Source organism: Fusarium verticillioides, chromosome 6 (genome assembly GCF_000149555.1).
Source record: "Fusarium verticillioides 7600 chromosome 6, whole genome shotgun sequence".
NCBI lineage: Eukaryota > Fungi > Ascomycota > Sordariomycetes > Hypocreales > Nectriaceae > Fusarium > Fusarium verticillioides.
The window spans coordinates 2,167,841-2,189,907 of record NC_031680.1 but is presented as its reverse complement, the minus strand read 5'-3'; the positions used below and the strand labels follow the sequence as shown (position 1 = coordinate 2,189,907).

Below are 22,067 nucleotides of genomic sequence, written 5' to 3'. Positions count from 1 at the left end.
AAGCGAGATGCATGGTCTGACTTGAAAGGAGGATAAGCTTACAGCAATAACACCACTTACACGTTGGGTTGATATGAACAGCGGGCTAATAAAGATCCGACAGGGCCATGTTTCAGCAACGCCGGTTTTAAAGTGACTTCACATGTCAGGGATGAGATTTATGGAACAGGGAGAGACCGAATTTGAGTTTTATTCTGTAAGGGGGTATAATGAAGGGTTGAGCTAAGGAATGATGATGTCTGGTCTGGTTCTTTGGTTCCACGACTACCTGGTTACCAAACTAACGTAGGAGAGGAGCTTGTTAGTCGTCTCTATGGCCATAGAACTTCTCCTGATGGAGATGGGTTGTCCCTTTCATTATGTGCCGTATGAGTTTTGTATAGCAAGTGTGTCTCATGTCACGTCGTTCGTAGTCATTGTGCAGTTCTTCTATACCAGTATTTATCGTCGTCTCCGTTTTTATGTCCTTCTGTTCTTAACTGTCTCCTGTGCCACCTTTGCGGTCGCATTAACGATCAACTCGTGCTCATGAGAGTGAACCTTCTCCTTGTACTGTTCCAGGTCCTCTCCCTTCCACTCAATTTCCTTGACCAGGATAGGAGTACCCCTGTCTACTTCAGCGATCACGTAGTGGGCCATGATGCCTGAGCGTGTTAGTCGACCAGCCTTGAACTCCTCATAAGCTCGCTCGATCGCATTGGCTCCGTCAAACTCTCCTGGCAGAGCACTATGTGGTCTTGTTAATTATTCGGCAATTTGCAGAGACGTAACGTGTTTAACTCACGGGTGCAAGTTAATGACGTTCAGACCAGCCTTCTGGATAGGATCCAGGAAAGCTGTTGAGAAGACATGCATCCAACCAGCGAGGACAATAAGCTCAGGCTTCTCGTCGGCTGAGAGGATCTTTTCGGCCAACGCAGCGTCATATTTCCGACGACCTTCAGTCACTTTCTGCTCGTCGGTTTCTCCCTTTTCCAAGAATCCGTGAGAGATCAAGTTAAAGTATTGCCAAGGAATGCCTTGTCGCGAGTCAGTATATACACATGAAAGTCTATGGACTAGCACGACGTATGGGATTTCGTGAGAGGGTTCGTACCAGCTTTCTCGGCTCGGACAGTTGCATGTGCGTTCCGTCGGTTCACAATGAGAGAAATGATACGACTATTTGGGAGCGAGCCAGTAGATATCGCATCAATGATGGCCTGGAAATTAGAGCCAAACCCAGAGGCCATGACGAGAATTCGGCATGGTGATTGGTCAGCGTTTGACATCTTGAAGGGCAGATACTGAAGTGAACTGAATATTGTAATATGCTTCAGTCACCCTCTGAATAATATTTCTCCAGCTTCAGTTCAAAACTTTCACCCCTCCAAAGGGTATCACGTGATGCCGATAGCGGCAGAGCACACATTATCGAGAAAATGGCCCAAGGCACGCTTAAACAAGATATAATAAAGTAATTAGCCTATTTTGAGCATTTCCAGTGACTATGCTCCAGTGTCCGTCCCACTGGGTTCTGTTCTAGGGTGCAAAGTTGCGACCTGAGTGCTTATGCCCAAGGCCGTCTGTCAGTTTTTTCAATAAGACTAAATTACCTGTGACATATTTCGATGTTTCTGTGATCCGAGAAGCCATTTCACGAGACTTGTCACCAATAAAAGCTGTTCCATGGAGCTGCATGTCTCCTTCTCGATCGCATATGTTTCAGTTTCAGCCCGAAATTACCGTCAAGACGTCCCAAAAACTGCAACTGACTTGATACTGAGCCATCCATACGTAGGGTAGTTGACAACGAAATACCGAATTGCGTTATGCCCTATTAAACCTAGCGCACGGTAAGCGATAAGGCTTACAGTGATGAGGTCCACTACCTGCCCTGGACCTTGGAACGCGCTGAGACTATTGCAACAGCTAACCACAACTCCATTCAACATTGCCCGTATTCAGTCGTTCTTTCAACGGTCTCTATCTCGACGGACATTGGGCATACTTCGCGTACAATAACAGAGATGTACTGAATCAACAAACTACAAATCGAAACCAAAAATGGCCTCCGGAAAGGGCGTATCCGAATTCCCAAGCTTGGAAGCCAAGCTGCAAAAACCGACCAAGCAGTCTGCTTTCGAGAAACAAAAAGCAGAAGCTGAAGCCAAGCGACTACGAGAAGAAGCAGAAACCGCTGCGGTATACAACGAATTTGTCAAAAGCTTCGATCGCGATGATGACTACGATGGACACAACGCACTCAGCTCTTCAGCACCTTCACGCCCGCGACATGGATTTGGGGGCCCGCCACCACCCTCAGGACCAGGGAGACGGCATTTTGGAACATCGGGACTGAAGAGCGGACCAGGAAGCTTAGGACCTCCGCCATCCTCGTTCGCGAAAAAGCGATCTTTCCAGGACTTTGCGCGGCCGTCGCGGGATAAGGGAGTACTGGGCTATGATGAGGGAGCCAGTGGAGGAGGACCGATCCCAGCAGCGAGAGCTTTCAATACAAGCGATGATGAGGATATGGACGGCGTGACAGATAGGGCAGAAGAGAAGGCTATAGCGAAGCCTACACTGCGACTGTCGAATATTCCTCCAGGAACTTCCCCAGCCACGATCAAGGCCTTGATCCCAGACAATCTGACAGTCGAGAATGTCAAAATCACACCTTCGAGCAGCTCTGGGAACTCGGAAAGAAAACATGCCGTTTCGATTGTCACATTGTCCCAGGAAACACCGGCGAACGAGATCGATGCGGCCGTCAACGCGCTACAGAACCGATATCTAGGTTATGGTCATTACCTGTCTCTCCATCGCCATCTTTCATCAGCTGTTGCGAGTTCGGCTGCATTGCCAAACATTGGCTCTTCAGCGACATCACATCCCTTTGGTGCGAAACCTGTTGAGCAACCATCAGGACCACAAAACCCACACACGCAGCATGGGTTCAATAGCAGATTTGCGCCCCCAACCTCTTATGGGCCCCCCGGCGCAGGCATAAATCGATCGGCCCTGTTACATGTGCCGGTCAAACCGCCCACTGATGTTAAGATTATACAACTAATAAGCAAGGTTATCGAGGGAGTTCTTGCCCATGGCCCAGAATTCGAGGCGCTGCTGATGTCACGACCCGAGGTGCAAAGGGAAGAAAAATGGGCATGGATATGGGATGCAAGAAGCCAGGGCGGCATATGGTACCGATGGAGACTATGGGAGGTCATTACAGGCTCACAGCAATCACGGCAAAAGGGGAAATACGTCCCCCTATTCGATGGCTCGCATGCATGGAGGGCCCCAGAGAAGAACCTAAAGTTTGAGTACACGACCAAGCTGGACGAATTTGTGTCGGACTCAGAGTACAACTCATCGGATGAGGAGGACTTCGAGGATGACAATAAGAGGGAAAATCCAGATGCGGAATCCGAAAAGGCGTTCCTCAACCCATTGGAGAAAGCCAAGCTAACACATCTCCTTGCACGACTACCGACATCGATGTCGAGGTTAAGAAAGGGCGATGTCGCGAGAGTGACGAGCTTCGCAATTACTCATGCTAGTCGAGGAGTTGACGAGGTGGTGGCGATGATCACATTCAATATTGAGAAGCCATTTGCTCTTACTGGCGCAAACGCTGACAAGAAATCTGAGAGTAAAGAATTCCAAACAAGCGCCCCCGAAGAGGCGCCAAGTAACGAGGGCCCCGACATCAGTGGTGCTAGTCTGGTGGGATTATATGTCGTCAGTGACATACTGTCGTCTTCATCGACAAGCGGCGTGCGGCACGCCTGGCGTTTTCGGCAGCTATTCGAGACATCATTGAGAGACCGCAAGACGTTCGAGACACTGGGCCTCATGCCGGAGCGACTCAAGTGGGGACGTCTACGCGCAGAGAAGTGGAAGCGCAGCATTCACCTTGTTCTGAATCTCTGGGAGGGATGGTGTGTCTTCCCCGTTGAGAGCCAGGAACTATTTGTCAAAAGTTTCGAGAACCCGCCGTCGCTGGTTGCCGTTGAGAAGGAGGATAGCGAAGAGAAGAAGGGCAAATGGAAGACGGTGGAGGATAGACAATTACGTGCACTACCCGTTTCGACCGTCGAGGAGGAGGATGAGGAGGAGGAGGATGACGTTCCGGGCGAGGCGATTGAAGACGACGATGTTATTGGAGAGCCGATCGAAGAAGACGATATTGAGGGAGAACCTATTGACGAGGATGACATCGAGGGAGAGCCTATCGATGAGGACGATGTGGCTGGGGAACCAATGGATGAAGATGAGGCTGTAGGGGATAAGTTGCCACCAGCGCCTACAGACCAACCTACAGTCGGCACCGAGAACAAGAACAAAGAAGAATCGTCTCAAGCCGGACAGCCTCGAAGACGGATGCGAGCAGTGGATATGTTTGCAGATTCAGACGACTCGGACAAGGGCGGATAGAGATAGGCGAAGTTCAATGATACCAATTTGTAATGGATTAGACTTACCGTTCCGTCTGCGAGATGGCGCCATCTAACGGCGTGAGACCAAGGCGGGCCAAGGAGTAGGGTGTGATCTCTAGCTTGTGTGCGACCACTGGACAATTGAAGATCAGTTGAGTTGGATCGCAATTCAAGGCCGGAACGCCAAGGATGTGTAGGGCATGACATGAGAGACCAGACACTAGACGAGGATGCCACGGGAGCTGAGCCAAGAATAGAGGCACAATGTAACATGGACGTTGAAAGCACATGCTGGTAATTGCAGCATTGTCGTTGGCAGATGAGTTTGTGATGAGCTATGCGTCTATGCTGAGATATGCTGTCAAGGATGGACTGTGCATCTGACTGCTGTCGACTTTGTCAAGGACCAAACCATATTACGTCACTAACATTGATATGGTGGAAAGCAATTCACACGTATGAGGCAAAAACAGACGACAAGAGAAAGCTGAGCGCTTGAGCTTTATGGTGGTGTTGGTGTTGAAGGTGGCCGGGGCCTTTGAGCCAATGGAAACTTGCTCACTCGGCCGGGTTGGCTGATGGATACGGACACAAGATAGTGGAGAGGGAAGAGAAAAGTGACATGAATGATTGAAATGCGGTAAAGTCGGGGTTTTTGCACTGTTATTGGGAGGGAAGAGACTTTGTAATTATGTTTAAACATGTTTCATTTTCATTAGAGTCGTTGAATTGCCAAATGTGCTCTTTCGGACGTTGCACGGAAGAGAACCGCCGGGTCTCCGGCTATACAGTGCTCCGTATCGGCGGCGGCTGAATTGGAGGAACGGGCCTGAGCCGGGGGGAAGGGCTTGGCTTGTAGGGGGATATTGTATCAGTAACGTCATGGAGAAGTTGAGATGCTGATGATACACTCTATTGCGTTCGCTTTCATATTGACATGCCCTCGGAATAATTTCTATCTTATCACGGAACCATCTTCAACATGGATGGCATGACTTTCAACCTCTACTATTCCGAGCCGATCTTAGCTGAGCGGGCACCGAAACGCCAAAATTGATGCGCGCCAGAGCCGAGACTCGTGAGAGCGTCTAGTGTTGTTAAGTTAGCGTGAGAGTGATTGGATCTTGCCAATCAAGTGCCTTGCTGGGATTAGACACCCTTTGGGCTCTTTAGGGTGTTTCTTGCCCGCTGCAGCCCCCGCATGGTGGGGGGCGCGACGAACATTTGCAGGCAGGTCGTCCGCCGGCTGCTGACATGGAGCCTACCTACCTAGGGGAGTGGAAAGGCTGGGTCGGGTCCCTGAATAATGAATGAACCATCTCTCGTCTTGGGTCTAGACTGGATCAAAGATCCGTTCCATCGTTTTGTTCTGTTACATCTTCTTCTTACACGACAACAGCGACAGCGATATTTACACAAATTCTGCATTCTGCAGCATTCATTCACTCACTTACACCAGCCATAAGTCCCCATTCTCATTGAGTCCCGGTACGACACTTTCATATAGTACACAGCCGCCGCGAACTTTTGGAAACTCGTCTTCTGTATCCCGTCGTCTGCGACGCAAATTCCGAGCCCTCGAGTGTCGCCGAGTAATCCACGCCGCGTCTTTCACACACTCTCCCTCTCATGTCGACTCTTGCGAGACTTGCGCATTTGTAGGCAATTGTTACGGCTGTGAGCCGGCCACCATCCATCTCTACCACTATCCGTCCATCTTGCTCCACCTCTGTCATCCGTCGTACATACCTTTCCGACGACAGCCTCACCATGCCTCTCATCAATGGAATAAAAATGGCCTGGTACGATTATTCTTGGCGCATTCAACTGCCGTCGGTCTGTTGGTTAGACTTTGCTAACTCTGGACTTGTAGCGAGCCCTGTATTCGTGGCCATCGCTCTACTAAATGTACACACGCAAACGAGCGACTAATGGTACCTGTTAGGAAGCCAGGTAGACCTCTTAGTACATGCCCTCACCCGGCTTCTCGCCCATGCTCTTGCGGCAGAGTCACGGCTGCGATACCAAAGAAGCAAGCATGTCATTGCGGTCCCAGCAAAGATACAGAATCACCAAAACCTGAGATTGGTGACAGCACAAGCAGCTCCACGCCCCAGAGCCCTGTTAGCAAAACACCAGGTTCTGGATACCGAGTACAGAAGACGAGTTCGAAAGGCGGAAGTTCTAGCAGGAGAGAATCTGTTGACCCATCGGCCTTCCAGCGAATGGATCCCAAAATGCTCAATATCTTGCCCTCATTCGAGGACATATCCCAGAAGCCAGTCACGTCTCTTCCTGACATGTCTCCCTATGGGAGTGTAGGTATGACACCAGCGGAAAGTCCTTTTGGACCCGTCATGTATCCAATGTTCCAACCACATATACCACCCCCTATGATGAGCCCAGGCACGTCAAAGGAGACCATAGCTGGCCAGTCTGGTTCAATAACAAGCACGCAAGTTCTAGAACAACCAATCCAGTCTACACCAAAAGCCGGCTCTTGCTGCGGAGGAGGCAATTCTAATAACATTGCTTCCGTTCCGATTACAATGCCTTCAGTACCGAGCCCACCGAAAGCCAAGGCCAAGAGTTGTTGCTCTTCCAGTAACGACTCCCCCAAACTCGACCAAAAGAACGATAATGTACCAACCAACGATATACCGACGCCCAACAGCATGATGATGTCGCCTTTTCCGACACCCATCATGATGCCTAACGGCATGTACGCCTACTACCCTCAGCCCACTGTGTTCACATACCCACCTCAGTATGGTTCATACTTGCAGCCTCTTCAGCCGGAGCAATGGAGACAAGTAATGGCCGCGATGACTTTTTCTGGTCAAGGGGGCATGCCATCGCCCTTCGGAATGCATGGTGCAACGCCGTTCCCAGCCCCAACAGCCCCTCAAACTCCCCATTCAGCGACGGGCACTTCTCACCAGTGTAGCTGTGGTGCCTCGTGCGAGTGTGTAGGCTGCGCGGCCCATCCGTACAATGAAGCGACCCAGAACTATGTCCGATCGGCCTGGCAGAGCATGATGGACACCGGTTACACCCATGTGAACGGACACGGAAATGGTGAAACGCCCACAACAAATGGCCACAGCGTTACCACAAGCACGGCTTCTGTACCTCCCATCGGCTCTACTGACGGGACTGTATCGCCAGTCGCCCCACAAACCCCTTCTGAAGCGGCGTCAGGCATTAGTGAAGAGCAAGCATTGTCGGCGAATGATTTCTTCTTTGTTAGTTACCCATTCGGAGACTCTTGTGCTGGTGAGGAGGCAAGCTGTCCGTGCGGAGATGATTGTCAGTGTTTAGGCTGCGTAATTCATGGCAACTCCGAGTCAGCAGTGGAAGCAGAAGGCCAGGTTTAGAAGACACCTCTGAGAGTACGAGAGCTTCTTCGAAACCATTCAAACTCGCCCATTGAGATCCCTCGGATGCAAAGAATCATCACGTAAGGGGGAAAACAAGGAGGGCAGCGATTTGCTAGGTAGTTTGCAGCGATTATACCCATTGAAGTTTTGGACTGGTGAAGAAGGCAAGGCCACTGGGAGATTGAGAAGAATAGAGAAACTTTGGCATAGTATGCATAGAAATAACGATTTACTCCCCTTCACGCTATGATACATGATTCTGAGTTCATCGTGTTTTAAGGTCCTGTAGACTGGTACTAACCTAAAAGTGACATTGAAGAAAAGCGGATCGCACTGTGCTCATCCCTTGACCTCAAAATCTCATCCTAAAACACTCTGAATCAGATTCATCTCATCCATGTTATCATTTTATCACCACAACTTTTGATCACTTACTTATTGGACCTAAAATACTCAGATATAGTCCGTAGTCTCAGGGTGTCGAAATGGACCGCAGTAACTGGGTTAGAGAGAGGTCTCCGCACCGTGACTACAACTATAGGAGAAGCCAGGACCGCGATACTTCATACAAAAACAAGCGCTCACGCTCACGATCACCTGATAACAAAAGATCTAGAACATCGTCTTATCGACACGAGAGACACCAATCTGAGCCAAGGGGCCGTCGCTCGTCTCCCAAACATCATCATCGCCATCATTCATCACATAAATCCCGGGATCATGCGAGTCGCAAGCCTGAAACTGTGGTTAACCTACCCTTCAAGGCGCGGCCCTTGTCAAAAGCCGACCTACCTTCTTTCAAGCCACTATTTGGGGAATATCTAAGTCTTCAGAAGCAGAAGAACATCGCAGAGATGGACGATCATGAAGTCAGAGGGCGATGGAAGAGCTTCATCGGCAAGTGGAACCGAGAGGAGTTGGCAGAAGGATGGTACGACCCTGAGACGTTTGCACGGATTACGTCTAATAACCCAGTTGCGCCTCATGCAAGGCGTGCTTCTCTGCAACGGGATGAAGTACGAGAGCCTATGAACGATAGAGAGGATCGTGAGAGCGAGGACGATGAAGATGATTATGGTCCTCCACTTCCTGGATCGGACCATACACGGCGGTCTGGACCAGGCATTCCCACACTTCAGGATCTATCTTTACGAGCTGAGCTTGCCGAGGAAGACAAGCAAGCGTCTATCGCGGACCTACGTGAAGCGCGCAAAGCTGATCGGGCTCTGCAGAAGGAGCGCCTTGAAGATCTGGTCCCTCGCGCTGAGGCCGGGACTCGTGAGCGCATGTTGGAGAAGAAAGCGGCAGTGGCGGACAAGATGCGCTCGTTCCGCGACAAGAGCCCTGATGCTATGGAAGCCAAAGACGAGAGAGAACTCATGGGTGGTGGAGACTCATTGGATGAGTACAAGAAAGCCAAGGAAAGGGAGCAACGTCGCAAGACAGAGAGGGAAATCCGCAGAGAGGAGATCGAAAGGGCCAAAAGGGAAGAGGTGGAAGAGAAGAAGAGAGCATGGAGGGAAAGGGAAGAAGGGACTGTGAGCATGTTGAGGGAGTTGGCACGGCAACGATTCGGATAGAGGAGATGATCACCTATATTAACCTCTCTTCCATTGGAGCCTCGAAGCTCTAATGGGGGAAGAACAACTTGACCCTATTCTTTTTCGGTGGATTTATATGGTAGGCTTTTTTGAAGGATGGAATTTTGGCGCACTGTGGGAGCGCACCAATTGGAAGTTTGGCCCACTCGAATCAAAACTCTTCTTCACGACTTTCAACAACCAGAAGAAGCAAAACTTGGACTCTGAGACGAGGCTCAGATCTCAGTATAGACTTATCACCGAAGCCAGACGCGAGAACGAGCTACGAGAATAGTTCCTACTTAGACCACGAAGGATTCAAACTTCAGCGATAAATTCCACAAAAGTCCTCTGACGGAATCTTACTCCCACACACATTTCAGACTGACTGTTGCTCACCCTTGAACCGCACTCTTCACTCGACACAATGTCTGGCGAGGTAGACTACGGATTTGGCGACCTCATGGACGACCCAGAGGATTACTGCCCACCTACACCCCCTCCTACATCTCAGGTCTTCACAATGCAAAGCGGCAAGCCCATAACACTTCACCTCGTTGGTGCCAGCCCTACCGAAGCCCACCATCTCTGGAACGGTGCCAAGATGATATCCGACTTCTTCGAGGAGGATCCTTCTCGAGTACGTGAGAAGACGGTTCTGGAGCTTGGCGCCGCGGCTGGTCTGCCCAGTCTTGTCGCTGCTATTCTTGGTGCGCGCAAGGTCGTGGTGACAGACTACCCAGACCCAGATATCGTCAGAATCATGCAGAAGAACATCGATGAATGTGACGAAACGGTTGAGCCTCGTGGCCGAATCGCCAACACTGTCGACGCTGTGGGCTTTGTCTGGGGCGCTGACCCTATCCCACTGCTTACTCGCTTGAACCCAACTGATGACTCTCACGAGGAGCGCTTCGATGTTCTTATCCTGGCAGATCTTCTATTCCGACATAGCGAGCACGGAAACATGGTCAAGTCCATCAAGGAGACCCTCAAGCTGTCCCGTGAGAGCGTGGCCTATGTGTTCTTCACATCATACCGACCGTGGAAGAAGGAGCTTGATGAGGGGTTCTTTGACATTGCGCGCGATGAGGGCTTCGAGGTGGAACAGATTGCTGAGCGAAGACTCGACAAGCCACTATTTGAGAATGACCCTGGTGATTTGGATGTGCAGAAAACTGTCAAGGGATATGCTGTGAGATGGTCTGCCGAGAAGTGCAGTTGATCATTACAATAAGGGCAACGGATAGATAGACGAAACTGATTGGCAATTGGTTAATGAATGACGATTATGACACCAAAGGTTGATACTGTGGATTCTCTTACATATGCACTTTGCACCGGCACATGCGTCAGAGTAATGAATGTCTGACTACAGAGACTCTTACTACTCACGATGCTGTACTCCAATTGCTACGTTACTTGACCTTATGAGGCTCCATCGTAGCAGATGCAACGAGCCGTCGATAGGTGAGTACGTTCCCCACATCGATTCTTAAAAAGGGCTCATCATAGCACAAGAAGAAGCACTTTTGGCGCCTGCAGAAGGAACTGAAACTCTTTCTGTAAATATCCGCGTCAAGTCTCGCTTCGTTTCGACCTCTTCAACCATCCTTGCCTGTGTTACAGAGCCTTTTGGCCGATGACCTGTCAGCTGCTTGTCTCCAAGTACTGTTTGATAGCTCGAGAGGGGTAGTCAGTCAACTGTAACGGGATTTTTGTCTTATTTTACCGGCGGTCCACAAGCCGCAGAATACCAGACGTCGTTTCTGCGCCGCCCTGCAAGCCGCAATTCGGTCAACGGACTAAAACCCGCATTTTCATATCACATCATGTCCACCTCGCAGTATCTCCAAGATCTCAACAGGGATGGGTTTGTGGTCATAAAGTCAATCGTGAGCAAGGATAAGCTCGATGCTCTCCGTGAGGTCAGCTCAAAGGCTACTCAGCTTGCTCGTGAAGGGCAATGGCCTTATGGTACAGCCCCTTGACTGCTGCTCTAAATAAATATTCTCCTAATAGTTTGCAGTACGGACTGTAGGAAAACAATTCCCACCATGGGATGCCAATCAGGCACGCGAGCATGGAATATGGGGTGTCCAACATCTCATGAACCCTGATCTCCCTGGTCATGAGCTTTTCACAGAGCTGTACTTTTCTGAAGCCATTCTCGGCATTGTGAAGCAGCTGCTGCAATGCCAAGACGAGCATCTCGTGATGGAGCTGTTCAACATGCTTGTCAGGCCAGAAAGGGATTTTGAGTTGAGGTGGCATCGTGATGATATCCCCGCTGAGGCTAGCGAGGACGAGGAGATGGAGCGTCTTGGCAAGCATGCCTACCATGCTCAGTATAACTTCGCTTTATGGGATGACGATTCTCTCATTGTCGTGCCTGGCTCGCACAAGCGCGCTAGGACCTCCACTGAGCGAAACGCAGATCCCTTTGCCAAGTCCATGCCAGACCAGCTCATCGTCAAGCTGCAGCCCGGCGATATTGTCTTTTATAACAATAATATTCTGCACCGCGGGGCTTACAGCAGCAACAAGGAGCGCATGACACTACACGGCTCCGTTGGCCATGTGCAGGGCAACACTCTACGAGCCAGGAACGTTCTACAGCATGGAATTGGTAACTGGGTTGACAAATGTGTTTTGGAGTCGCTCCCAGAGCAAGATAGGCGCAGGGCCGACGGCATGAGACAGCGTCTAATCCAGCTTGGCAGTGAGAGCGGTCAAGTTGGTTACTCACTTCAAGGCTGACCATGAGAGGCTGAGAGGAGCGAGGCCGGCACTCACGCTTTTTGATGTCGTTGCTTGGATATGTCAATGCACAAGAAGTAAGGTACATCCTGTAGCAAATTGAAGAAACCAAAAGCAGCAGCGTGATATTGAGCATGGCCTGGCGAATTGCAATTCTCCTTCTGGTGCCGAGAGTCTACTGACCAGGAGACGCAAGAAAGGAAAAACTCAACGTCTTGAAGCTCAGAAAAGTTTAGTATAGTTTCGTTTGAGCTGAGAAGGCTCCCCAGCTAGTGTCGGCACCACCAGGCACGAGCTTGAACAGTGAACAATGTCCTGATCAGACACAATTCACACCATTGCCAGTGTTATCAGTGTCAACAAATCTTGATGGTTTCTCACCTCCTTTTCAGTGTTACCGATGCTGCACTTCGACATTGCGATACGACAGCAAAGGAAGCACATACGAGTAACCAACTCTGCCCCGGCACGACCGAGGTTATCACGATATTGTCCGGAACAAAGACCGACTTCCCGATGATATCTAATAAGTTGCAGCACCCAATACAGATGCGTTTTTCCTAGGCTGTTTCTCAACCCCGCATTTGCACCCGGATCGAAGTGGCTGCCACCTCGTGCAAATCGTTTGGGGACCCCGGATTTTGGAAGCTCAGTCAGATCAAGGAGCTCAAAGTGTTGGGCCGACTCGAGTTGATGAGTGGTCCCGGGATGATGTAACTATCATTGCATTCGGCGAGTCAGGTACTCATGTGTTTAAATAGGCTTGGATCTATTCAATAAGTGCCAAGTTAGTATACTGCACCGTAGCCTTATCATCAAACCTTCTTTTCCTGGACTCGGTAACATCCCGGCGGAATGAAAAGGATGGGCTCGGCTCATACGCGGTGTGGAACGAAGGGTCAACCGGCTCAACCCCACGGGGAAATTGTCTTTAACGCGGGGGTAATAGACAGCCCAAAGGACAATTCGAGTGGCAGCATCAATCATCTACTCTAGCGGTCTGCACCTGCAGGGGGTAGAGTGCAGACTGACTGACTGACTGAATGCTTGCATGATTGGGGGCAGACAATAATCATGGGGCACAAGGTGCCCAGAATGAGGCCGGCGCCTCCATGAGCTCAAGATCCGATACAAAGAGGCCCGGCTGCCCATGCTGGCCTGGTGAACGACTGACTCTAGTTGAGCTTGATGAGTACTGTAGATGAGCAAGGTCATGTCTTCTGAGCCTGAGCCGGAGCCTGGGCCTGGGTGCAAGATCCAAGGTCTAGACTACCCCACACGCACTGACCATCAATCCCCGCACCTCCACAGATCCCAGCACTCGCTTGTCTGATCTCAAAACCTCCACTACCTACGGAGTACATAGGTATCTATTAGTTACTATTAGCAAATACCACAACCACCTACCGAACCTATACTGTGTATCCGAACTTGGCAAATGTGCCCGGGAGAATTTCTAAAAAGGACGATTTAAGCGCATCCAGGGGGGAGGCGAAATCGGTTCCGCCCTCAAAGTCGGCGATTCTGTTGTCTCTAGGCGTGCTGGTGCTTGCTGACAGACAACGCGAGGCTGGTTGGCGTTGGACAACCAATGGCGATACGGCATCATATTCCTGTCTCAACAAAGTGGGAGAGAAGACACTCAACACGTCGGGTTCAGCAGGGACCCTGGACCTTGATTGTAGGCTGATCACCACATTCTTGGGGGTGTTGTAGAAAGCATCGTTGCAGCTACGTAAAGGCAGGCAGGTCTAGGACGGAAGTGGAGCCGACGGGGGAAGAGAGTTTGGAAAGAGTTGGGAATTTTCTTCTCGCTTACAATGCAGTTGGATTGTGTTAGTCATTTTAGTCATTGCGCAACAGAGCGGGCAACTCCCTTGAATTCCGGATCTCCAAGCGTGTTTCTCGTAGATCTATAAAAAGCCGCACCTCAAGATCGGATTTCTGGCGTTAGGCTCTGTTACCGTTGGAACTCCTGGTTCTGTATTTTTACTGCCGCAGGGTGCGACTTTTTGTTAGTCAAACAGCAGGATTTTGTTGATGGTATCGAGAATTCGATCGTCCTGGTAAACCAGTGTGCCTAGAGGGCTGATCTGGTGTTGCTCAAGTTCCTTTGCTCCGCATCAGCCCTGTCTCCGCTTCCCACCCTGGACTTAGAAGAGATTTTCTTTCCGTAACGTTTTCTCGTAGCGCCTTTGATCTCCAAAGTAACGGCGTAACAGGCGGCAGTGAGGAGGAAGGCAAGAGTAGCCTTGATTGGACAAGCTACGTTGAGATGCACACGAGCGAGTTGAAGAGGTTGTCGATGTCGGTGGAAAGTAATTTTACCAGATAGGTAGGTAAGGTACCTACTAAAGCTGAAGATGAAGAGTCCTATCACGTGTAAACGAAGCACTTCAGATAAGGAAGGCGCCTTGAAGGTAAGTGTATAGTACCTTCCAGTTGTGTAAGGTGAACGCAGGTAGCTTCCATAGATCGTGAAGCCTCTCCAGGGCTATTAAACATTAGCACCTCCGTAGAATTCTAATATTGGCCGAACCAAGCCCGATATCGAGTTATTTCACTAGAAATTCCTAGGATTTTGTCAAACTAAGTTAGACTCGGGACATGTCTGTTGAGGATTCACCTCCTAAGACAGTTGACGGACCGACCAAGTCATAGACTATGCCCTCAATCATCAGTCAGACTCTTTCAGTGCCAAAATGGATGGTCAACAGCCATTGTGTAAGTCGGCGGCGGGAAACGCGATTTTCCGCCGAATTTCGACCTTGACCTAGGTAGTTTACAGCGTCGTCATGGTATGTATCCGCCTGAAAAACAGAAACTGGGCCCCAAACTGACACAGATCTCAACCGCCCAAGGATAGACCTGCCGTAACCAGATAGCCTGTCTTGCAGTCTGTTAGGGCTCTTACGATTGGCTCGGAAGGGAACTTGAAAATCCTGGTTACAGGGGTCAGGGTAGACAGGTCCTTTGCCCCAAACCCCCCATGGGGCGAGTGCTCCCCCCGCACATACCGGGCGGTACTTGGATGGTACGTTCGGGTAGGAGCCGTGGAGAGATGGACCTGGAGGTCTGGAGATGGGAAATATTCAGGGCAGTCACTCACTGGATTTGAACTTTTCTACGATGTTTTGTAAACATGTCTATTGTATTGAATAGCCTCTTACTTACCTATGGTTGCACTGGAGAAAATGCCGCCATGATGGCTGAGATGAATCATCATCACACGTTTGCAACCACTCGAATCCTCCCGATTTCTGTCCTGTTTTAACATGTGCCTGGGCTGTCGATAACCGCCCTTGCTCGCTCGCTTGTGGCTTACAATGATAAATCACCTTCAAGACTTCACTTCCACGCCTCACAGTTCTGACACATGCCCAGGCAGCCAGGATGGCTTAGCAACACTGAGTGGGTGAGAGTTGACTTGGCTGCCCAAGCTGAATTGGCACAGACGAGACGATAGTGAGACTATCGAGATGGCGATGACGAGGCTCACCAAACCCTGCGTACGCCTCAACACGCCGTAGCCTTGGCTACTGAGGGTATTTGAACCTGACAGCCTGACAGACTTGAGCTTGGCCCAACCGTTTCTCATCGAGGTTGCCAATCATCAGGCTTGTCTGGCGTCAGTCAGGAGAAGACGGCAAGACATTCCGTTTATTCCGTGTGTGCGCGCCTATGAACGTAGGGGACTCACCTGAATCACCATCTATGTATGTATGCATGCTGCCTCTGTCCGTTCGCCAGTACTCCGTACTGGGCGGTACCATCCTGATCAGCTTTTGAAAGTGCTTTTTATGCCTTCGCGGCTGACTTTCCTTTCTTTTTCCTATGCGCTTTGTTTCTCTGCCGCTTTGTGGCTTGCATTTTGGGCAGATTCAGTGGCCCCTTAAAGATCCATTCCCACGGACTGATGTCGTCCACTCACACTCCCCACTATGGTTTGAGTTGGGAATAAGGAATAGTGTCGGCTGTCAAGTCTGCTCAAGTTGCATTCATTTTACGTACAAGGCAACCAGCAGCTTGATATCTATCCCATCTTTTAAGTATGGAGTAGGCACGATAGATCAAATTCGGTCTAACAACTCCCGACTTTAAAAATCCAGACTCTTGATTCTTATAGCCAGGCTTGGCACGATCAGGAACGCTAGCTATGCTAAGCCAATGTAGACAGCTCCGCCGCACCCAGGGATGTCTTCGCAACGTCCTCCTACAAGTATCTTTTAGTAGCTTATCACCTCCAATTTCCCCGCCCTGGCCCTTGCGCCCGCGCTACGCTGTCATACCCTGTCCGACCTGAAGGTCACAGCAGCAGCCCGAGGATTTTCCTACACCTATCCTCAAGCGTTATCCGAGCCGATACAGCACCTAGGACAGTCTTAGGTGCTATAGCGTATAGTTACGCACAATCCTTACGGAGTACTGCAACTCTAACTGCGAATACGTACCTTGCCACACCATTCCTGCTGGGTTGTCTCCTCTCTCCCCTCTTCACCCTGTTTCGCCACGTCTTGTCGCTCTTTTCTGCTTTCACGCCCCCTGTTGTCTTGCTCTGGGCGCATCTACGTGGCACCGAATGCTGAAGTTGTCGCTGCTGTCCTACAGCAGGCACAAAACCCAGGCGCTACACTTTACTCGGTGTACTCCGCCCACCGCCCGAGTTGAGTCGTCCACCAGGGACCGGATTGTACAGCAAGATCTTGGTTGACTTGGGTCGAGGTCCTTTGCGTATGTCCTCGAATATTTGGGTTGTTACCAACCTCCAACAAACAGGAAAGTGCAGTTGATGATGGGAAATGTCGCTCCAACGCGGTACAGCAGATACTGGAGGCCATGAGAATGCACTATCTCGTCATGAACCCGCATTTGCTCCATCTTAGCTGATCCCGGTGCCAGTGCCAGTTCCTCGGGTGTTCGCCGATGCGACGACTTACACCATAAACTTGACACACACACACCAGCCATTCTGGGTTCTCCATCTTCTCCATGTCCGGGGCAAACCCCTCCTCGCTTGATGAGCGGTACTTCTCCGTGGTTTTGACGTTTTGCCTAGTTAGACACTTGTTGTTCCCGTTTTCTCCTCTTTCACGTTCACATTACCCGCCGTTCACGCTTACATGGGCAAGTTCCCCGATTGAAAAATTATACATCAATTGATCTGGGCGATGAGGAACGATTTCAGCGCCTGAACAACGCTTGAAAGATTGGAAAGTGATAGACATATGCAATATACATATCCAAGTCTCGGAGCAGTCTTCCGAGAACACCGCTGTGCATCGCTGCTCACCTTCATCATACTGCAACCATAATCACAAGTATACCACCACAAGAACGACAGAACTTGATAAGATCTGGAAGGACGGTAAATGTGCAACAAGCACAGGACAGCACAGCCTAGCACACCAAATCACAATACAGTACATACATACATACCTATCTCTAGGTGCACATAACGCACTCTCAACACCAACAGCCCCTGGTACCGACCTTACCTTGGTTATCGGCTCGAGTGGGGGAAACAGCCGAGATATTGTGCAGCATTGTATGTACGGATACAGCCCTGACTGAATGTAGTGCACGAGAGGGGAAGCGCTAAAGAGAAAGGGGTGTTTTCATCTTTTTGAGGCTTGACCTTGACCTTCTTTGACCTTGTCCACCCCATCTCATCCCATCCAGCTCCTTGGATTTCATTCACTCTCCTTGGCTTAGGCTTGGCTTTGCTTGGGCGTCGCTGTACTGTACCCCCAGTCAGTTAACTCCTACTGGACTTCGTTTCTCCTCCCCCCGTTCTTCCCGCCCACCCCATCCCCCCATCTTCTCATCCACCCTGTCTCTCCCGCGGAAGGCAAACCAAAAAGCAACCCTCTTTCTTACAGTAGCAGTCCACGGGCCACCGTCTATTTTCTCCTCCTCCACATGCCATGCTCTATCCTTAACGCACCCCGCAATCTGCCTGCATCTATCTTTCCCCAGCTCCAAATCCTAATCTTTCTCTCCATCTCCATCTATCTAGCTATCTATCTGCTCTGTCTCTTTACTCTACTTCTCCCATCTCCACACTTTGATATCAAGCATCAGAAGTGAAACTGATTCAAGGACTTGCTCTTTGAGCATTCACGTTCACAATGCTTGCCATTCAGTCTATGGAGGGCCCTCCTCGTCCACTTCCTGGTCCTCCTCCCCTCGTCGGGCCAGAGCCTACTGAAGTTCGCCAACCAAAGCCCAAGACTCTACCCTGCAAGTACTGTAGCAAGCGGTTCAGGTTCGTCATCTGTTGCTGAGCAAGAGTCAGAGTAGTATACTGATAAGATCTTCTAATGTGTAGACGGGTCGAACATGTTCAACGCCATGAGCGCACCCATACCAAGGAGAAGCCATTCTCATGTGGTTGGGATCGCTGCGGAAAGACATTCGGACGAAGGTACGTTTACTCTAGATACGCTATATACCCCGTCTCTCAGGCCGTCCCACCTGGCACTCATAAACAGTACTCACTACTCACTCACTCATCCACACATTTTTCAATTCTTGCCATCTCCGCTCGTCCTCTTCCTGTCTTTCCTTTAACGTGTCATCCCAGTTGGGGGCTCTCCTGTCGCTCCAGCTTTGTCGTCAAGTACATATACTTACATGGATATTAGAGACCTCCTCGTTAGACACGAGAAGCTCGTGCATTTAAATGAAGGTAGCAAGGACAACAGCCGACCTAGGAAGTTGTCGTCCAATACATCCTCAGCATCACATAAGAGTTCCATCTCTGAGGGTCAGATAAGCAATGAGGCTCTTGGACAACAACATCTAAATGTATCGCGACCTCCGCCACCACAACAACCACTCCCGCAGCCACAACAGTTTCATCATGGCCCCCCACCAAATACCCAACAAGGCCCTCAGGATCCCCGGACTCAGCCCCGAACTGCAGCTTGCAATCTTGACCTCCTCTCTGATGCAGCACTCGCGAGTTCAGTGACACCTGTCCAGAGAAATGTCAATGCGGCGCCTCTACCACCACATTCACCAGATTCCCGAAGAAAGAGTAGCTATGGAGAGTCCATCGTCGCATATACAACGGAGCGACCCCGGGAAGATCTGCCTCTGGGATCCGGATATGTGCCTCAACAACTCCCTAGTGGCTCCTACGATGATTATAACCCTTTCCTTGACGAGTTGACTTCTTCGTCACATTTCTTGCCCCCAAATTTTGAAATCGAACAGCAGATGATGTATTCTCGGAGCCAAGGAGGACCTGCGGGGAGAAGATCATCGAAATCGTCGTTTGTGCCAGGCCGCTTCCCCCCTATGCAAACTGAGGCACGAGATCCTGCAGACCCTGCCGCTCGGGGTATCGACGAAGCAGCACGACAGTCAGCCCTTCGTATCTCGGTATCGGACCACACAGTGATCAAGAACAGACTGGATGAGTTCTCGGCTGTTCTACCCAATGACTTTGTGTTCCCGTCGAGGCACACATTGACCAGATTCTTGGAAGGATATATCAGCGGACTCCACGAGCATCTGCCTTTCCTTCATCTCCCAACGTTTTCACCTGCCGAGGCCGCTCCCGAGTTGTTGCTTGCTATCCTCGCCGTGGGGGCCCAGTATCGCTTTGAGAAGAACAGAGGCTATGCTCTTTGGTATGCTGCCAAGGCTGTCGCGATGGAGCAGATTCGAAGAAGGCGCATTTCGGAGGTTCATGCTTTATTACCGACCGCTTCCGCTTACAGTCCTCATTCCACGAGGCCTTCGCCAAGTGCTACATATCGCCACTCGTTTGCATCTGCACAGTCAGAGCGGCCTACAACACAGGATACTCACCGAGAGCCATAGTAAGTCTCATTCTGGCTCATATGAAGCTTAATTCTAACTGTGTTTAGTTCCCCAAATACTCCCCAGGCTCGGATCGAGACCATCCAAGCAGTTCTGCTCCTATTCGCTGTCGGTCTTTGGGGCGTGCCAACTATCCTTCATGAAGCATTGTCGCTGCAGAGTAATTTGGCAATTCTCATTCGAGAAGAAGGCCTTGTGGCGGAAGTCAACCAAAGTGTTGTTAACGACTGGGAAACGTGGATTCGACTGGAGACAGCCACAAGGACGAAGCTCGTTGCTTATTGCTTTTTTAATCTTTGCAGCATTGCTTATAACATGCCGCCCTTGTTGTTGACATCCGAGTTGAACCTCTTGCTCCCTCAAAGAGGCAAGCTTTGGAGGGCCGAGACAGCTTGGCAATGGCAGGAAATGCGACAGTCGACACCAATGATGGAGCTCACTCTGCATGACGCCTTCTCACGACTCTTTGGCAGAACAAATCAAGGACTTCCCCAGCATCTGTCGTCACTGGGAAGCTATGTTCTGATCCACGCCCTCATCCAGCATATCTATCTGCTGAAGCAGACCTCATTCGCAACTGGCCTGCCATACAACATTCACCGAACCATGAAACCCGAGGATGTGGAGGAGGTTTCGCAAGCACTGCGTGTATGGCAGACGAGTTTTGAAGATCAGCATCAGCTCAGGGCCGCGGAAGCCGGACATTACAACGCATTGGACTCGAATGTGGGAGGGACCTTGGATTACACGGCTACAGCGCTACTGCGACAAGCCTACATCCGACTGTATACCGATGTGACGCCGTCAACCGCGCTCGAGACCCGGGATCCGCTTTTGGTGGCGTCGGCGCTGAGCAGGACCCCCTTGCTAGTACGGAGTCTAAGACTGCACCGGGCAGTGATCCAGGCATTCCACGCCCTGTCGATGCTGGTGAAGGCTGGCGTCAACTACGTAGCCAGAACCAAGTCGGCCGAATGGAGCATCCAGCATTCGCGTAAGTCATTCACTGCATGCTTTGGCCCCTTGGGAGAGATGTCTTGACTTTGATTGCTAACTCATTGTCATAGTGTGCAATTTTGAGTGTGCCATTCTAGTATCCAAGTGGCTACTCACGATTGCGGCGATTGGGCCGCATGAGGCTCCCGCTTCACCCGAGGAGAAAAGCCTATTGGATATGGTTGGACGGATGCTTGATGAGACTGAATTTGCGGTTCCGCCAATCGATCCATCTCTTTCGGGGCAGAACGAGGTGCCATCAAGCGACAGTGCCAAGTTGCGACAACTCGCAGTTGCAGTTGTGCGACTTTGGGCAGAGACTTTCAAGGGAACACACATCTTTGAGATTGTCAAGGTCATGGGCCAGAGCCTTGACAAATACGCTGAACTAATCGAGAAGCCGAGAGACAGAAGTCCACCGGTCCGGTTGCTGGAGCCAAACATCAACTGAAAGGGAGGGTATCGACCGCCGTAGAAGGGGAGGTCAGCAGGATAATATGACGACCAGCAATGGTACTGAGGGGAACGAGTGCTTGGGGATTTCAGGCGTCTGGTTTGAGGGAATATGGGCAACAGGCAAGATGTTGGTTAACACGCCATCTATTGAAAGATGGTGGTCCTGGCTGGGCAAAGGAGGGATATCATGATGGTCCACGATATGGGTTATTGTATACAAACGGCGTTTTATGGATGACATGTTGTGTCGATTGATTGATTGATTGATTGGAAAGGCATATTTTGATCAAGTTGGCGTTTGATATGAAGGGCAGAGGATGGTCTAGTGGCTTCAATGCCAGCTACAGTAGTGATCACTTATTCTTAAGAAGAGAGTCTTTTATTATGTGAATTTTACACAGACATCACTGCATGCTAGCTACCTTGTTTGTGACGAGACTGAAAGATGGAGAATCTGTTCGGTAGATGGATGTTGAATTTTCTTCCCGAAGCCCAAGATTAGTCTGCAACGGTTGTGACTATTCCCCGCAAAATTCATACATATTTAGATGCAAGATCCATCTTTTGGATTGGATTGAATTGATTGACGAATGCAAGATCCACATCCACATGCGAAGAAGGGGGGTAAAAAAAAGGAGGGG

General features: G+C 50.3%; 8 protein-coding genes across 11 annotated transcripts; 6 read left to right on the top strand and 2 right to left on the bottom strand.

The window, feature by feature from the left end:
* Positions 1–159: 159 nt before the first annotated feature.
* FVEG_02096 (phosphoribosylglycinamide formyltransferase) lies at positions 160–1,342 on the bottom strand. Its single transcript, XM_018889210.1, has 3 exons — positions 1,097–1,342; positions 785–1,019; positions 160–727 (listed from the first exon to the last, which is right to left on the bottom strand). The coding sequence occupies exons 1-3, from the start codon at positions 1,269–1,271 to the stop codon at positions 460–462; spliced, it is 678 nt and encodes a 225-aa protein (XP_018745299.1). The 5' UTR covers positions 1,272–1,342; the 3' UTR covers positions 160–459.
* A 533-nt stretch (positions 1,343–1,875) lies between these two features.
* FVEG_02097 (hypothetical protein) lies at positions 1,876–4,783 on the top strand. Its single transcript, XM_018889211.1, has one exon. The coding sequence runs from the start codon at positions 2,047–2,049 to the stop codon at positions 4,420–4,422; it is 2,376 nt and encodes a 791-aa protein (XP_018745300.1). The 5' UTR covers positions 1,876–2,046; the 3' UTR covers positions 4,423–4,783.
* Positions 4,784–5,014: 231 nt separating this feature from the next.
* Positions 5,015–8,092, top strand: FVEG_02098 (hypothetical protein). The gene is made up of 2 exons (XM_018889212.1): positions 5,015–6,226; positions 6,298–8,092. The coding sequence occupies exons 1-2, from the start codon at positions 6,195–6,197 to the stop codon at positions 7,799–7,801; spliced, it is 1,536 nt and encodes a 511-aa protein (XP_018745301.1). The 5' UTR covers positions 5,015–6,194; the 3' UTR covers positions 7,802–8,092.
* Positions 8,093–8,289: 197 nt separating this feature from the next.
* On the top strand, positions 8,290–9,384 carry FVEG_02099 (hypothetical protein; the record flags this gene model as incomplete). The annotated part of the gene is made up of 1 exon (XM_018889213.1): positions 8,290–9,384. The coding sequence occupies one exon, from the start codon at positions 8,290–8,292 to the stop codon at positions 9,382–9,384; it is 1,095 nt and encodes a 364-aa protein (XP_018745302.1).
* A 427-nt stretch (positions 9,385–9,811) lies between these two features.
* On the top strand, positions 9,812–10,618 carry FVEG_02100 (hypothetical protein; the record flags this gene model as incomplete). The annotated part of the gene is made up of 1 exon (XM_018889214.1): positions 9,812–10,618. One exon carries the CDS (start codon positions 9,812–9,814, stop codon positions 10,607–10,609), a length of 798 nt encoding a protein of 265 aa, XP_018745303.1. The 3' UTR covers positions 10,610–10,618.
* Positions 10,619–10,827: 209 nt separating this feature from the next.
* FVEG_02101 (hypothetical protein) lies at positions 10,828–14,075 on the top strand. Of its 4 annotated transcripts, none has more exons than XM_018889216.1 (3): positions 10,828–10,854; positions 10,906–11,361; positions 11,414–14,075. In XM_018889216.1, the coding sequence occupies exons 2-3, from the start codon at positions 11,217–11,219 to the stop codon at positions 12,142–12,144; spliced, it is 876 nt and encodes a 291-aa protein (XP_018745305.1). In that variant the 5' UTR covers positions 10,828–10,854; positions 10,906–11,216; the 3' UTR covers positions 12,145–14,075. The 4 variants fall into 4 exon arrangements, with proteins under 4 accessions (XP_018745305.1, XP_018745307.1, XP_018745304.1 ...); XM_018889217.1 differs by lacking the exon at positions 10,828–10,854 and having other exon boundaries at positions 10,911–11,361; positions 11,414–13,658; positions 13,714–13,739; XM_018889218.1 differs by having other exon boundaries at positions 10,906–14,075.
* Positions 13,217–15,856, bottom strand: FVEG_02102 (hypothetical protein; the record flags this gene model as incomplete). Its single annotated transcript, XM_018889219.1, has 9 exons — positions 13,217–13,339; positions 13,433–13,495; positions 13,563–13,875; positions 14,109–14,125; positions 14,580–14,638; positions 15,254–15,268; positions 15,319–15,353; positions 15,700–15,767; positions 15,845–15,856. 9 exons carry the CDS (start codon positions 15,854–15,856, stop codon positions 13,217–13,219), a joined length of 705 nt encoding a protein of 234 aa, XP_018745308.1.
* A 2,260-nt stretch (positions 15,857–18,116) lies between these two features.
* FVEG_02103 (hypothetical protein) lies at positions 18,117–21,664 on the top strand. The gene is made up of 5 exons (XM_018889220.1): positions 18,117–18,409; positions 18,473–18,568; positions 18,789–19,973; positions 20,022–20,968; positions 21,042–21,664. Exons 1-5 carry the CDS (start codon positions 18,273–18,275, stop codon positions 21,419–21,421), a joined length of 2,745 nt encoding a protein of 914 aa, XP_018745309.1. The 5' UTR covers positions 18,117–18,272; the 3' UTR covers positions 21,422–21,664.
* The last annotated feature ends 403 nt before the right edge of the window (positions 21,665–22,067 follow it).

What these genes read in the sequence shown, in the direction of transcription:
- FVEG_02096 (XM_018889210.1), bottom strand. Translation starts at nt 1,271, where the DNA reads ATGTCAAACGCTGACCAATCACCATGCCGAATTCTCGTCATGGCCTCT. An exon ending in TGTCCGAGCCGAGAAAGCTG is followed by an intron (nt 1,020 to 1,096) that starts GTACGAACCCTC and finishes ACTCGCGACAAG; the next exon opens with GCATTCCTTGGCAATACTTT. An exon ending in AACGTCATTAACTTGCACCC is followed by an intron (nt 728 to 784) that starts GTGAGTTAAACA and finishes AAGACCACATAG; the next exon opens with TGCTCTGCCAGGAGAGTTTG.
- FVEG_02097 (XM_018889211.1), top strand. Translation starts at nt 2,047, where the DNA reads ATGGCCTCCGGAAAGGGCGTATCCGAATTCCCAAGCTTGGAAGCCAAG.
- FVEG_02098 (XM_018889212.1), top strand. Translation starts at nt 6,195, where the DNA reads ATGCCTCTCATCAATGGAATAAAAATGGCCTG. An exon ending in AATGGAATAAAAATGGCCTG is followed by an intron (nt 6,227 to 6,297) that starts GTACGATTATTC and finishes CTGGACTTGTAG; the next exon opens with CGAGCCCTGTATTCGTGGCC.
- FVEG_02101 (XM_018889216.1), top strand. Translation starts at nt 11,217, where the DNA reads ATGTCCACCTCGCAGTATCTCCAAGATCTCAACAGGGATGGGTTTGTG. An exon ending in TGAAGGGCAATGGCCTTATG is followed by an intron (nt 11,362 to 11,413) that starts GTACAGCCCCTT and finishes AATAGTTTGCAG; the next exon opens with TACGGACTGTAGGAAAACAA.
- FVEG_02103 (XM_018889220.1), top strand. Translation starts at nt 18,273, where the DNA reads ATGCTTGCCATTCAGTCTATGGAGGGCCCTCCTCGTCCACTTCCTGGT. An exon ending in TACTGTAGCAAGCGGTTCAG is followed by an intron (nt 18,410 to 18,472) that starts GTTCGTCATCTG and finishes TCTAATGTGTAG; the next exon opens with ACGGGTCGAACATGTTCAAC. An exon ending in GGAAAGACATTCGGACGAAG is followed by an intron (nt 18,569 to 18,788) that starts GTACGTTTACTC and finishes CATGGATATTAG; the next exon opens with AGACCTCCTCGTTAGACACG.